Here is a 15,952-nt window from a genome sequence, read left to right as displayed (position 1 = left end):
CATAGTAATTCTCTAATGTCATCTAAAGTCTAATCTATATTTAAAATTTTCTGAGTGTCCTCCAAATGTTGTTTACATCTGCTTTGTTAAAACCAAGTTTTGTCCCAGAACTATGTGTTGCATTTGGTTTTTAAGTCTCTTAAATCTCTTTTAATCTAGAACACTAAGTCTTCATGTATATGTGGGTGGGAGCTGAATTTTAACCAACAACTGTTGCCATTATGAAGCATTCCTGGCCCAGGCACAGTAGCACATCTTGAAAGGGAAGTACATGATTGCCCCCTCCTTGCAGCCATTTTGGATATTATTCAAAGAAAGAATGTTGCTCAAGCCAAGTGTTTAAAAAAAATAAAAACAACCTTATGAAGAGCCTTATTTTTGAAGGTATGATTCAAGAAACGCTGCTTCACTAAAAAGCACACCTTGGGCCAACATTTAGTCTTGCAGAAGCTACTGAATATTTCAGGAAAAAATATGCAAAGCACAGGTATTCTATATACTTATAGGACATTTCATGTACTCAGAATATGGCAATGAAATGTAATATATAAGTAATATAAAAGTTGCCAAACTAAATAATGTATTTAAACATTTGAATTAATATCTGACTGAATATCTTATAAGAGAATCTCAGTCATCTCTGTGATAATGTGTGAGGAATAAAAGGAAAAGATACTATTTAAATAACCATTTTTTAGACTGAATTGCAGGAGTTTATGAGACTTGCTCAGTCATATCCTGAATAGGTGAAGGGGGTTGAATTTATCATTTAGCCTTTAACTGTATTGAAAGTCCTTCCTTTTACATTTATTTCTTCATGTTTACATGTCTTGGTGTCATTAATGAGACTAACATTCCTGCTAGCATGGAGAGATTGAGTTGGCTTCTTCCTGCTTAGAGTGAGTTTTATCATGACATCTTTCATCCGAAGTTACAAGTTGCTCACAGTCATCTCTTCCATTGAATGTCATACAGATACATCTCATGGAATAAGTTAAAAGGCAAAATGTCTACAGAATTGGTAGGTACATCCAGAGAAATAGGACGCATCTAAAGCTATGTTGCTTTAAAAATTATTTATAGAATAGGACTTTTCTGAGCATGTTTGTAAATAGGGGAGAAGATGCTAGAGGACAAAAGGAATCAATAATGAAAATGCTTTTTAAAATACTTAGAGTGTGCCAAGCTACATACTCAGAACTTTACGTACATGTTCTCATTTAATGCTCATAGCAGCCTGATGAAGTCACTGAGGAATAAAAGTGGCTTAAAAAACTTGACCAGTATCACAGAAGTCATGAGTTGTGGAGCTCATTTGGAACCTAGATTCCAAGAAGTAGGCAGAACTTCTGAGTGAAAAGGCAGAGCTGGGGGGAAAGAAGCATCTAGAAGGGTGTAGAATGGAAACTTTGGGAAATAGTTGCTTATACCTCTTGTAAAGGAAGAGGAGGAAATGTTGCCTGTCAAACTGGTCAATCTAAGGAAAAGGAAATCATTACTGAATAGTCATTGGGAGAACTGATGCTAAAGCTGAAATTCCAATATTTTGGCCACCCGATGCAAAGAACTGACTCCTTGGAAAAGACCCTGATGCTGGGAAAGATTGAAGGCAGGAAGAGAAGGGGATGACAGAGAATAAGATGATTGGATGGCATCACCGACTCAGTGGACATGAGTTTGAGCAAGTTCCCGGAGTTGGTGGTGGACAGGGAAGCCTGGTGTGCTGCAGTCCACGGGGTTGCAAAGAGTCGGACGTGACTGAGCAACTGAACTGAACTGAAGATAATGGAGCAAGGATAGCTAAGGGACTTGGGATAAATGGAGATGTTTTGTTTTGTTCTTTTTTAATATATATTATTTATTTATTATTATTATTATTTTTTTACTTTACAATATTGTATTGGTTTTGCCACACATCAACATGAATCCACCACGGGTGTACACATGTTCCAATCCTGAACCCCCCTCTCACCTCCCCCACAACAATCTCTCCGGGTCATCCCAGTGCACCAGCCCCAAGCATTCTGCACCCTGCATCGAACCTAGACTGGCGATTTGTTTCTTGTATGATATTATACATGTTTCAATGCCATTCTCCCAAATCATCCCACCTTCTCCCTCTCCCACAGAGTCCAAAAGACTGTTCTATACATCTGTGTCTCTTTTGCTGTCTCGCATACAGGGTTATCATTACCATCTTTCTAAATTCCATATATATGTGTTAGTATACTGTATTGGTGTTTTTCTTTCTGGCTTACTTCACTCTGTATAATCGGCTCCAATTTCATCCACCTCAATAGAACGGATTCAAATGTATTCTTTTTAATGACTGAGTAATACTCCATTGTGTATATGTACCACAGCTTTCTTATCCATTCATCTGCTGATGGACATCTAGGTTGCTTCCATGTCCTGGCTATTATAAATAGTGCTGCGATGAACATTGGGGTACCCGTTGGAGACGTTTTCTAAAAGGTCCTCTGGGGAATTTGTTGAGGATATCTAAGGAATTGTGGGGATCAAGGTGAACTTAAGCAGCCTCATTCTTGGGGGTAACCAGTTTGGATTATTTCATGACTGTCTTCAGCAGCACATGGGAGTCTGGTAATGGCAGCAGTGGAGTAGATGATGGCGATGGGGAATGACAGTGTGGGCGCGGCAGAGCAGCAGGAGAGCTGGTAGTTGTTAAGAATGTCTGAGTTGACATTAGACTCTTAGGATTCAAACCCACCCTCTGTTACACCAGTGATGTGACCTTGCTTAAAGTCATCTCTTCTAAGTTCAGTTTCCATATTTGGAAAATGAAGATATTAATAGTTTTTACTTCATATACTTTTTGTGTGTGCTAAATTCTACATAAGGTGTGAAATGTGTTATATGTAAATTTCAACAAATGTTGGCTTGTCTTATTATGCTAACAATGAACAGCAAGGCTCAAATGCTAGACCATAGCATCCTTCTGGGATAAGAAACCAGTGAAATGAGAATGGACCGATAGTCTGGGAGTAATCAAGTGATGATGGGCTTCTGTATAGGAATGAAGAACAGGTTTGGCAGAAGTATGGAGTAAAAGTAGGGTAGATGGAAGATTAGGAATTTGTGGATTGAAGATACTCAAATTTGATATTTTTGAAATAAGAATTTCAAGAGACAATTCCTGGCATGACTGTACTAGGAACTGACTTAATGAAGAAGTCATTGGAGCGGAAAATGTTAAGAACTGGGAGGATGTAAAGAGATACAGTGGAGAAGGAAATGGCAACCCACTCCAGTATTCTTGCCTGGAGAATCCCATGGATGGAAGGGCCTGGTAGGTTACCATCCATGGGGTCACAAAGAGTCGGACACGACTGAGTGACTTCACTCACTCACTCAAAGAGATACAAAGGATTTTGATGACCTCAGAGGTTATCAGCATAGCTGACTGAGCAGCATCTAGCTGGTTACAACTTGTTTTACTTTTGGAAATCGGTATACTGTGGCATAACAAATTCAGACAGAGACTTTTAAAATGTGATAGAAGTATCCCACGAACATAACATGGTACCTGGGAGCCAGAGGGATATTCACATATCATCTGGCAAGCATTAAAAAAAATGTAAAGCTAAGTAACTCTATTTACTTTTTTAAGTTTTGGAGAAGAATGAAAAATGTAAGGTGTGAAGTTGAGAAGGACTTTGTTTATTTCTTTGTGGTTTTCACTCTTCCTGTAGAAGAACATGAGGGTATTAAAATATATTAGGCTTTTTTCCATCCACTGAAATGGTGCTATTACTATTCTTTTCCCCTCTCTCCCGCTTCATTGAGGTGTAATTGATATATTAAAAACCTGTACATATTTAATGTATGCAGCTTGAAGAGTTTGGTAATTATTCCTTTTTATATGTTCGAGGAACCTTTTTTGGGAGGTGATAACAGTGATATGGGCCTCCCTGGTGGCTCAGTGGTAAAGAATTCTCCTGCCAATGCAGGAGACTCATGTTTGATCTCTGGGTCAGGAAGATCCTCTTCAGAAGGAAATGGCAACACAGTCCAGTATTCTTGCCTGGAAAAATCCCATGGGCAGAGGAGCCTGGAGAGCTACAACCCATGGGGTCATGAAGAGTTGGACATAACTTAGTGACTAAAACAGCAACTACTGTGCTATATTCTAAGGCAGCACTGTCTAATAGAAATATATTGTAAGCCATACATGTAATTAAAAATTTTCTAGTAGCCACATAAAATAGTAAAAAGAAGCAGGTGAAATGAATAAAATATTTTAGTTCACTTGATATATCCAAAATATTATCACTTCAACATGTTACTATAAAATTATGAATATAATCTATTCTGGTTTTATACTAACTCTTCAAAATTTGGTGTGTATTTTATAATTATAGCACATGTCAATATAATTAGTCATATTTTAAGTGTTCAAGAGCCACATATGGCTAGAGGCTATTGAATTGAATAGCATAGTTCTGAAGGCTGGGATAGAAAAGAAATCAAGAAACAATTGCAGTTCAATAGAAAATGATAATGTAACTAGTGAGTGAGATCAATACACAAAGCTATCTATCTGTCAATCATTTATATTTTAGATCTTCAGTCTGCTTATTTACTTGATTCCCAAACTTACTGCAAAAAATCCAAAGTAGCTTGCAATAAGATATAAAAATTAAAAAGAAAAAGGAGAACAGCTATTGATTTTACGTTCAATTCATTTAAAGCCTGTCACTTGACCTTAATTGTCAACTTGGCCTTGTGAAGATGTGCGTCAGATATTTTAAACTTCACTTTGGAAACCTGGGAGTCTCTAGAGAGTATGAGTTGGGAAAACTAACGTTCCTGGGTCGACGTATACACCAAATAGGCAGCAGACCTGGGAGTAGGAGTCATACTTTCTTTCCCTAGGTGCGCTTGGGAGGCTGCAGTTTAACTCTGGAGTCCCTCGCTTCTGTCAAATGCATATCCTGTTTGTGACTCACATCCTGAATAAAGCTGATAACATAACCGGGTCTCCCTGGCAGGTGTGCAACTATTTTTAGGGAAGACGTCTCACTGCTTAGAAGTGAATTGACAAAGCAACATGTGGGTTATTGGCTTGCATGAACCAGGTGAGGCTGGCCCCGTTTCCTCCAGAGTGGATGGATAAGAAATACTGCAGTGATTTGAACTGTGAACTGTTGACTGTTGTCTAGAACACAAAGACATCTTCCTCCTGCTTGGTGGAGGAAGAGCTAACATTTCTCTGATTTATTTTTTATGCAGATTTATTTTTGGTGGTGCATTATTTTCCAATTTTAGGTCCTGCTCCAGATGTCGTCTCAGACAAAATCTACCAGATCAGCAAAACAATCGAGGAATATGCTATATGCCCTGATTTGCGAATTGACCTGTCTCGACTAGGAAGACAAGAATTTGACCTGGAGAACAAATTCAAACCATTTAGAGGTAATTGGGAAATTGTATTTTGAAGAAAATTAGAACTCTGTGGATGGAGGTGATATTTTTTTCTTCAGGGGAGAGCATATACAAAAGTGATGGAATTATCAATTTCAGGAGTGGCACTTGATAAATAGATATAAACTGAGTGTGGTACGGAGGGAAACGAGAGCAGCCAAGATATTTGGAACTGGCAACTTTCAACAACTGCTTTCCAAACTATCGTTTTTGACATAGGGAACATTTCACAGCTGACTCTTTTACAGTGTTCCAAGAATAGACTGTGAATTGCCAACACATGTCTTTACTTTTCTAAGCAATTAAGGTGAAGATGCTGAAATGCTTTAGATAATCAAAAAGAGACCTAAAAAGGTAAAGGAGTTATTAAATTTTCCGTGGAAGATAGGTGTTTCTTTTCCAAGCTAGGATCATGCAGTTTATCTTGATTCAATTCACAGTTGACCACCTGCTCTATACCACGCTCCATGATAGAAGATTTTACAAAGGAATTCACTAAGTAACAAGTGAATTTAGGAAAATGGTTCAAAAATTAAAAACCAGGATGAAATTGCCAAAAATATTATCCTGTATGGTAGAGTGAATAACACTTCTAAGTCCTCCAATTATAACCTTTCAATTTATAGATTAAAATTGAACCATGTAATAACATTAATACCAAGTAAATGCATATTATTTTTCACCCTCTATTTTATCCTGTTGCTTTCTCCTAGAAGGCATACAAGTAGCAATAAAACAAACTTCTTTTTTATCTCCTTCAGTGACCCTATCAGCTTAAATCCAGTTTGTATTAAGATGGTATCCTTATTTTACAAGTAATGTATTTAGTTCAAAAGGTAAAATAGCTAGTTCATGGCCACATGGTATTTTAGGGACAGAGAGGAGCTTGAAATGTACTATTTGGAGACAGTGTTGGGCTAACTCTACCAGTTTTCTTGGACGATTTTGAATCAATTGCTTGCTTAGCTAGTGAGCAGAAGTTAATTGAAAGCCATGTGATACTTACAGGATGCAATGATTCCTGATTTTATTAATCTAGGTGGGAGTATTCATACACACAATGGCTTGACAGCTAAAAGCAAGGGATATTTCATGTTAACTAAGTGATTTAGGTATACTTGATTACATATGTTTGGATGTACTGGAAAGTAAGATGACCGGAAAAGCAGGTATTATTATATTACCGGGGAGAAATTTTGCTGGTTGATTGAATCTTCACAGTTGTGTTAGTTGTCCAAGAGACCCAGACCTTTGGTGGCTCGGATTCAGGCCCACTGTTTCAGCTACATTGCTCGCCTGGTAAGTTTTTACAGGGCTGCAGACACCACGAGGTAGAGGGAGACATTCCCTGGTCCCAAGAATTTGAAAATGATTGTTTGGGATAATTTATGTGCTGTGTTCTTGCTATTTAAATGTTGAGCAAGGCTTGAGTTAATTGGAAACAATTTAGTCTTTGGCATTTCATCTTAAAGGATGAAGAGCAAGAACTATGTGATGTGAGCTTTCAGTTTTTCATGGAAATCTACTTGCTTCCTTGTGTTTTACGTTTTTGTTTGGTATTAATGCTATTTACCTGCTATAAATACCAAATGTATTTAGGCAAGTAGTTTGAGAGTTAGACCCAGAATGAAATTGCCAAAAATATTATGCTGTATTGTAGAGAGAGTAAAATTTCAAACATATTCAAGCCATAACCTTTCATTTTGTAGATGGATTTTTATTGTGATAAAATATATGTAACGTATACTATGTTAATAATTTTTAGATGTATTTTGTATAAATTTTTAATTAATTTATTTTATAGATTAGTATGGGCTTCCCTGGTGGCTCAGTGGTAAAGAATCCACCTGCAATATAGGAGACACAAGAGATGCAGGTTTGATCACTGAGTCAGAAAGATCCTTTGGAGGAGGAAATGGAAGCCCACTCCAGGATTTTTTCCTGGAGAAGCCCATGGACAGAGGAGCCTGGTGGGCTACAGTCTATAGGGTTGCAGAGTCAGACACAACTGAGCATAGATTAATATCCTCTTCCTATTAAAGATAATTAAAAACTATCTGTGTTCTTGAAAAAGTTATTATATTTGAACTTGATTTAAGTGCAACAGAAGTATTTTTAGTGTGTATTTGACCAGATGAAGGGATAGTTTCATGTTACATATAAAATCTCACCCACTAAATATTGCACCTGGATTTACTAAAAATTATTAAAGGTGGATTGGTAATATCTTTAGTGCAGGTTTAAATGTTTCAAGGTTCCTAAGTAGTAAGTGTTTGAAAAATTTGAAAAACAGCATATATAAGTTTCAAAATTTAACTACAAATTTCACAAGCAGAGCTCATGGACTAATTTTAGTGCCTAAAATAAAATATTTATTATTTATGGGAAAAATATTTTCTGGGTACTAATTATGTACTGAACACCAACTTTGAAATGTGTGATGTATTCTGGGTTTTATGAATCTGTGAAATAAATGGAAAAGACTTGATTTGGTTGTCTGGTCATTGGGTGGTGCAGGAGAGCACGTATGTTTAATGAAGATTTCTAAATATCTGGCACTCACCCTGAACCTGGTAATAGACTGGGCACATGGGAGACTTTACACAAACTCAGAAAAATGTCCTTTATCACCAATTCAGAACCTGAATCTGCTTGGTACCATGGCATTTAGAAAGTAGGGGGTCACTGCTGAGGTTACTTCTTGATTTGTTTCAGGCCAGCTGAGTCATTTTTTGGCCAGTCCCCACAGGAGAGGCAACCGATTTTGCCAAGATGCCTCTTAGCATTGAGGTGTTTGCAGTTTGTGGGAGGGAGGTGGTGGAATGAAGAGAGTGGGGACAATAGGCATAGTTTTATCTTAACTACTTTATTCTTGTGGTTGATTTTTCACTTGCAAAGAAGAATTGCAACTTGATATTTTTTTATACCATTTGATCACCTGCAAAGTTTGTAGTATCTTGATTGTGCTTTGTGATTTTCTCTGCAAATGGACACTTTGCTTCCCATGAAAATGTGTGGGGTTATGATGGGATTGTGATCAGAATTTGATGCCTTTTTATGCTTCCAAGAATCCCTCATGGATAGTCATTGGTGTCTCCTTTGGCTTTCCTATCCATAGTGGAGATAGTGGACCCAGTGGATATCTATCTCAACCTCCTTCGGACCATTTTTGACTTTAATGCCATTAAGAGTTTGCTGACCGGGCCTGGCCAACTGAAAATCCGAGTTGATGCCATGCATGGAGGTAAGCGTGTGGTCTTCTACCAGGTGGTGAACAAGAAATGGTGAAGGAGACCTCAATGTGTGTTGGGTTTCTGGGATTATGAGGAAGGTTGGATTTGTAGATATTCACATGACGTGTATAAGTTCAGATAAATATGTGGGATACTCTGGAAGGCTTCAGGGCTCTGATCTCTCTTTTTTGATGCAACTGAAAAAAAAGCGTGAGCATATGATTTTCAGGCTATGCCTGTTAGAGTGTGGAGTGGAAATAGCAAAATTGTAAATTAAAAAAAATTTTTGATCACAGTACATAGTTAAAAAAGTCAGATAGTTCATAGCTTGCTATGAAAAAAATCCTTCACAACTCCTTCCCCCAATTTTCTACTTTCCAGGGGCAGTCTTTTTTTTGGGGGGGGTGGTATTTCTCTCTCTATTATTAAATACTATGAATATACTGCTCCTTGTTGATTTTTCAGTTTGAGGCGTTACTGACTTCATACTATGGAAGATGAATCTATAGTTCTTTTTCACTGTCTCCACTCACTAAATCCACACAGTTCCTTAAACAAGTTATATCATCATTTTGGTAAGATCAGTATGAAATGTCTAGATTATTATAGCATGGTTGAGCCAAGCAAAATACTGTAATTATATTTTCCTTTCAACACAACTCTTTTACTTCTTTGGAATTAGTAATCATCTTGTTTTCTCATTATTTAGTTTTTGTGAAGTGTATTTACCACTGTTAACCCTCATACTCTTCTAGTGTCAAAATCTTCTCTCACTTCATTTTCCTGGAGACCTGGAATCTCCTCTGTCTGCACTGGTAGCTCTCTGAGCTGCTGTTGTCCTGAAATCTCCATGTAGCATCATCCTATGATTCCCTTTACCCCTTTCTTATGTTGACTCTCCTATTTCTGGATCCTTTGCCTTTTGCTTTCTTGATTTACTCCTACATTTTGGAGGAGAACATTCTCCAGTTACTCTGTGAGAGAGAACTCATGGGAGGTAAATGTTTTGAGTCATTGCATGGCTGAAAATGCCTGTTGTCTATGCTCATTCTGAATTGGTATTTATCTGAATATAGATATCTAGGTTGGATATTATTTTCCTTCAAAAGTTGAGAGAAATGCTCCATTGTCTTGTAGCCATTCCTACCAAACTTGGGAAATCTGATGCTATTCTGATTTTTAATTCATGTTTTGAAATCTTTCTTTTTTTCCTTTTCTGGAGGCTTTTGGGGCCGTTGATATGTGTTCAGTGTTCCTTCTTTTCACAGTGATGCGTCTTAGCGTGGGACTATATTTCTCTATTGTGCCAGGCACTTGGAGGATCCTCGGAATCTAGAAACGTATGTCCTTTCATTCTGGGAAATTTTCTTGCATTACTTCTTGGATGATTCCTCCGTTATTTTCTCTTTCCTTTCTCCATAATGGCTATTGTTTAGATGTTAACTCTACTGGACAGACCTTTTAATTATACTATTCTTTTCCCAGCACCCATTTTTCTTCTCTTTGTTTTGTGCTACTTTCTGGCAGATTTCCTCAACTTTAGCTCCAAGTCCTTCCATTGTTTTTCAGTTCCACTGTCATATTTTTAATTTCCCAAAACATTTTTTTTGTTTTCCAAATAACTCTTTTTAAAAATAACTTCCTATTAATGTTTCATGAATACCACGTTTTTAAAATAAGTCAGATGTATTCAGGTATAAAATTTACTTGCAGTAAAATTGATACTTTGTTGGTGTACAGTTTAATGAAATTGGACAAACATGTACCGTAATGTAACCACTCTGACAGTCAAGGTATAGAATATTTCCCTTGCTTCCACAAATTCTTTTGCATCCCTTGAAGTTCACCCTCTCCTCTTTCCCCTAGTCCGTGGTAATCACTTATCTGGTTTTTGCCCCATAGTTTTACCTTTTCCAGAAAGCCATATGAATGGAAACATACAATATGTAGCTGTTTTCTTCAGGCTTTTTTCACTCAGCATAAGATTTTAGAGATGCATTCATGGTGTTGTATGTATCAGTGGTTATGTCTTATTACTAATGAGTAGTATTCCTTTAAATAGATGTGCTACATTCTGTTTATCCATTCACCACTTGATACAGTTAGGGTTATTTCTAGGTTTTGGCTATTATAAACTGCTACACACATTTGTGAAAAAGCCTTTATAGGAATATATGATTTCCTCTGTTCTGCATAAATACCTAGGAGTGAGATTGCTAGGTCATATAATATGTATGTTGAACTTAATAAGTAATTGCCAAACTATTTTCCAGAGTGACTACCATTTGCACTAACAGAGTATGAAGGCTCCAGTTTCTCTATGCCCTCACCAACACTTGGTATTCTCAGTCTTCTCAGTTTTATAGCCAGTCTGCCACATCTTGTTGATCTCTATTAGGATATGATGGATACATACTTTAAAAGATTTCTTCTCCCTGTGTAGTTTCTCTTTCTTCCATGTTGTTTTTTACTCTGTTTGGTCTCATGTTAAAGAGTGAATTCAGCTCAGTCACTCAGTCATGTCCAACTCTTTGCAACCCCATGGACTGCAGCATGCCAGACTTCCCTGTCCATCACCATCTCCTGGAGCCTGCTGAAACTCATGTCCGTCATGTTGGTGATGTCATCCAACTGTCTCATCCTCTGTCATCCCCTTCTCCTCCTGTTTGAAGAGTGAGGCACTAAAAATTTTGCTGGGAGCTCTGAGCCGATGTGTGGAATTTATCTTCCAGGGGCTTCACTCTAAGGTTTTCTACCTGGGCTGTTTTGTTCTTTCCTATTCAGTTCAGTTTAGTTCAGTTGCTCAGTCGTGTCCGACTATTTGTGACCCCATGAACCACAGCATGCCTGGCCTCCCTGTCCATCGCCAACTGCCAGAGTTCACCCAAACCCATGTGCATTGAGTCGGTGATGCCATCCAACCATCTCATCCTCTGTCATCCCCTTCTCCTCCTGCCCTCAATCTTTCCCAGCATCAGGGTCTTTTCAAATGAGTCAGCTCTTCGCATCAGGTGGCCAAAGTATTGGAGTTTCAACTTCAACATCAGTCCTTCCAATGAACACCAAGGACTGATCTCCTTTAGGATGGACTGGTTGTATCTACTTGCAGTCCAAGGGACTCTCAAGAGTCTTCTCCAACACCACAGTTCAGAAGCACCAATTCTTCGGCGCTCAGCTTTCTTTATAGTCCAACTCTCACATCTATACATGACCACTGGAAAACTCATAGCCTTGACTAGATGGACCTTTGTTGACAAAGTAGTGTCTCTGCTTTTGAATATGCTATCTAGGTTGGTTATAACTTGCCTTCCAAGGAGTAAGCATCTTTTAATTTCATGGCTGCAGTCACCATCTACAGTGATTTTGGACCCCCCAAAATAAAGTCAGCCACTGTTTCCACTGTTTCCCCATCTATTTGCCATAAAGTGATAGGACCGGATGCCATGATCTTAGTCTTCTGAATGCTGAGCTTTAAGCCAACTTTTTCGCTTTCCTCTTTCACTTTCATCAAGAGACTCTTTAGCTTCTCTTCATTTTCTGCCATAAGGGTGGTGTCATCTGCATATCTGAGGTTATTGATATTTCTCTCGGCAATCTTGATTCCACCTTGTGATTCTTCCAGCCCAGCGTTTCTCGTGATGTACTCTGCATAGAAGTTAAATAAGCAGGGTGACAGTATACAGCCTTGACGTACTCCTTTTCCTATTTGGAACCAGTCTGTTGTTCCATGTCCAGTTCTAACTGTTGCTTCCCGACCTGCGTACAGATTTCTCAAGAGGCAGGTTAGGTGGTCTGGTATTCCCATCTCTTTCAGAATTCTGCACAGTTTATTGTGATCCACACAGTCAAAGGCTTTGGCATAGTCAATAAAGCAGAAATAGATGTTTTTCTGGAACTCTCTTGCTTTTTCCATGATCCAGCGGATGTTGGCAATTTGATCTCTGGTTCCTCTGCCTTTTCCGAAACCAGCTTGAACATCTGGAAGTTCACGGTTCATGTGTTGCTGAAGCCTGGCTTGGAGAATTTTGAGCATTACTTTACTAGCGTGTGAGATGAGTACAATTGTGCAGTAGTTTGAGCATTCTTTGGCATTGCCTTTCTTTAGGATTGGCATGAAAATTTACCTTTTCTAGTCCTGTGGCCACTGCTGAGTTTTCCAAATTTGCTGGCATATTGAGTGCAGCACTTTCACAGCATCATCTTTCAGGATTTGAAATAGCTCCACTGAAATTTTATCACCTCCACTAACCTTGTTTGTAGTGATGCTTCCTAAGGCCCACTTGACTTCACATTCCAAGATGTCTGGCTCTAGGTGAGTGTGAGTGATCACACCATCGTGATTATCTGGCTCGTGAAGATCTTTTTTGTACAGTTCTTCTGTGTATTCTTGCCACCTCTTCTTAATATCTTCTGCTTCTGTAGGTTCATACCATTTCTATCCTTTATTGATTCTATCTTTCCATGAAATGTTCCCTTGGTATGTCTAATTTTCTTGAAGCGATCTCTAGTCTTTCCTGTTCTATTGTTTTCCTCTGTTTCTTTGCATTGATTGCTGAGGAAGGCTTTCTTGTCTCTGCTTGATATTCTTTGGAACTCTGCATTCAAATGGGTATATCTTTCCTTTTCTCCTTTCCTTTTCACTTCTCTTCTTTTCATAGCTATTTGTAATGCTTCCTCAGGCAGCCATTTTGATTTTTTGCATTTCTTTTTCTTGCAGATGGTCTTGATTCCTGTCTCCTGTACAATGTCACGAACCTCCATCCATAGTTCATCTGGCACTCTGTCTATCAGATCTAGTCCCTTAAATCTATTTCTCACGTCCACTGTATAATCATAAGGAATTTGATTTAGGTCATAGCTGAATGGTCTAGTGGTTTTCCTACTTTTTTCAATTTAAGTCTGAATAAGGAACTCATGATCTGAGCCATAGTTAGCTCCTGGTCTTGTTTTTGCTGACTGTATAGAGCTTCTCCATCTTTGGCTACAAAGAATATAATCAATCTGATTTCGATGTTGACCATCTGGTGATGTCCATGTGTACAGTCTTCTCTTATGGAAGAGGGTGTTTGCTATGGCCAGTGTGTTCTCTTGGCAAAACTCTATTAGCCTTTGCCCTGCTTCATTCCTCATTCCAAGGCCAAATTTGCCTGTTACTCCAGGTGTTTCTTGACTTCCTACTTTTGCATTCCAGTTCCCTGTAATGAAAAGGACATCTTTCTTGGGTGTTAGTTCTAAGAGGTCTTGTAGGTCTTCATAAAACCATTCAACTTCAGGCTGGTTATATTCTGCAGAAATATAACTTTGGGCTGGTTATATTCCGTAGAAAAGGCTCTTTCTGTTTCTTGCCTTAGCATTATCTGACCTAGAGGGAAGAGAGTTACTCTTTTCAAGGAGGTTGAAAATTGTTTCTGGATTTGGGCCTCACTGCCTAGCTTGTACCATGTGTTCATCTCTGAATCAGTCACTCTGGTTGTGGATGGAGGACTGGCAGTCCTAGGTCACCTCCCTAGTCTTAGGGGAAGTAGGATTAGCCACACTCAGATTCCATGTACTGAGATGGAAAAAGGATTGGTTCTCTAAAGAAGACCCAGAATACTGCTATCAGAGGAAAGGAGAATTGGTGCTGGGCAGGCAAAATCAAAGTGTGTTCACCGTTTGTGGTTTGTATTCTATTGAAAATAAATGGAAAGTGGTACTATTTCAGCCAACAGGATTACATGCTTGTCCCCAAATGTGCTTATGTTTTACCTCAGGCTCCATTCCCTTGCTCATAGTGTTCTTTTCATTTGGATAGCACCCTTACTCCTGTCAAATTTATATTCTTTCATGTTCTCCCAGAAATGCTGCTCCATTTTGAAGCCTTGCCTATGGTCATTTCTCTTTTAAGTTGTTGGATTTCATTATTTAATAAATACATTATACATTGAATTGAACTAGTCTTACAAGTCCAGTCACTCACCTGCAGATTTGACTCATCCCACTGCCAGACTGAGAGCCCAGACTGAGAGCACTTTGTGTCCCTGTACACCCTCCATTCCTCACATAAGAGTTCTGTGTTAGGCGCTCCATGAATGTGTGTTGAACTGGAAAACACAACTCCTTAGCATTTATTTTGTAAAATGTACTTAGTTGCATATGTTTCAGTGGTTGGCAGTGTTTAATTATACACTTGGCAAAGTTAAAACATCTGTAGAGACAAAGAATATCGCTAGAGCCTTTAAGTGCTTTTGCATATATTTAAGTAATGCTTTTAATATAAAAAGTAACAGCCCATGAATTATTATTAGGTAGTTGATTTCTTTTTGGCAGTATTTTAGGAAAGTTTCGGAGAAAAATTTCATGCAACTGGATTATTGAATACAACTTCTATATGCCTAACATAGTCACTGGCACATAGGTGCTCAATGAGTAGTAATTTAAATACCCATTTTTCTGTGCTTGAAAAAACTTGTAGTATTTATCTTCTTTTTTCTTGTGCTATGAAGTAGCCTTCTTCTTCTAAGAAGAACAAAACACCCTTGGGGGAGGAGTTCTGCAAAGATCTCACATTGCTGTGTATCTTTTTTAAGTTATGGGACCCTATGTGAGAAAAGTTCTGTGTGATGAGCTGGGGGCCCCAGCCAATTCTGCAATCAACTGTGTTCCCCTGGAAGATTTTGGAGGGCAGCATCCTGACCCAAACCTGACATATGCAACCACCCTTTTGGAAGCTATGAAAGGAGGGGAATATGGATTTGGAGCTGCGTTTGATGCTGATGGGGTAAGGAGGAAAGCTTTCTGCCTGCTGATCCTTTTGATGTATAATGAACCAAACACTGGAAACCAGAGAATTATTGAATACCTTTGAGGCTGACACGTATGGGGCATACAAACCTTAACTGGCTTTGCATCTGCCCTTCTCTTTAATGGCCTAGTATTGCATGTGAATAGTTATTACTTTTCTTTTTCCAAGTAGCAGTATGTTATAAAGTTGCTATTTCTTTTAAAAAATTCATGCAGTACATCTTTATTTATGGCTGATCTTGTTGAAATCACCATGTTAAGAAGCCAGCTATTTTAGTAATAATCTCTGTTCTCCATTATGTTTGGGGGAAGTGTGAATGAAGAATGTAGAGGCTACTAAAGCCTGGGGAAGTCATCTACATTTCGACAGGTCGGATATTTTCCTAGTGGTGTCAAGATCCTGGGCCTGCAATATTGAGGGGTTTTAGTTTCCCATGCCCTCTTTGCCCTCCTTCAAGTGGTTTTGCATTGTTTAAATGTGAGGAAGGCAG

At 38.4% G+C, this 15,952-nt stretch overlaps 1 protein-coding gene across 2 annotated transcripts in view; it reads left to right on the top strand.

Annotated features, from left to right (window-relative positions):
- Nucleotides 1–15,952, top strand: part of PGM5 (phosphoglucomutase 5) — a 206,253-nt gene that overhangs the window by 27,280 nt on the left and 163,021 nt on the right. For both annotated transcript variants that reach the window (XM_004004337.5, XM_060409386.1), the window contains exons 3-5: nucleotides 5,290–5,436; nucleotides 8,564–8,689; nucleotides 15,248–15,438. In XM_004004337.5, the coding sequence (XP_004004386.1) occupies nucleotides 5,290–5,436; nucleotides 8,564–8,689; nucleotides 15,248–15,438 (464 nt within the window). The remainder of the gene's footprint in view (nucleotides 1–5,289; nucleotides 5,437–8,563; nucleotides 8,690–15,247; nucleotides 15,439–15,952) is intronic.

The sequence above is a fragment of the Ovis aries genome, chromosome 2 (assembly GCF_016772045.2).
Source record: "Ovis aries strain OAR_USU_Benz2616 breed Rambouillet chromosome 2, ARS-UI_Ramb_v3.0, whole genome shotgun sequence".
NCBI classification, from domain to species: domain Eukaryota; kingdom Metazoa; phylum Chordata; class Mammalia; order Artiodactyla; family Bovidae; genus Ovis; species Ovis aries.
This window is presented reverse-complemented; position numbering and strand designations above follow the sequence as displayed.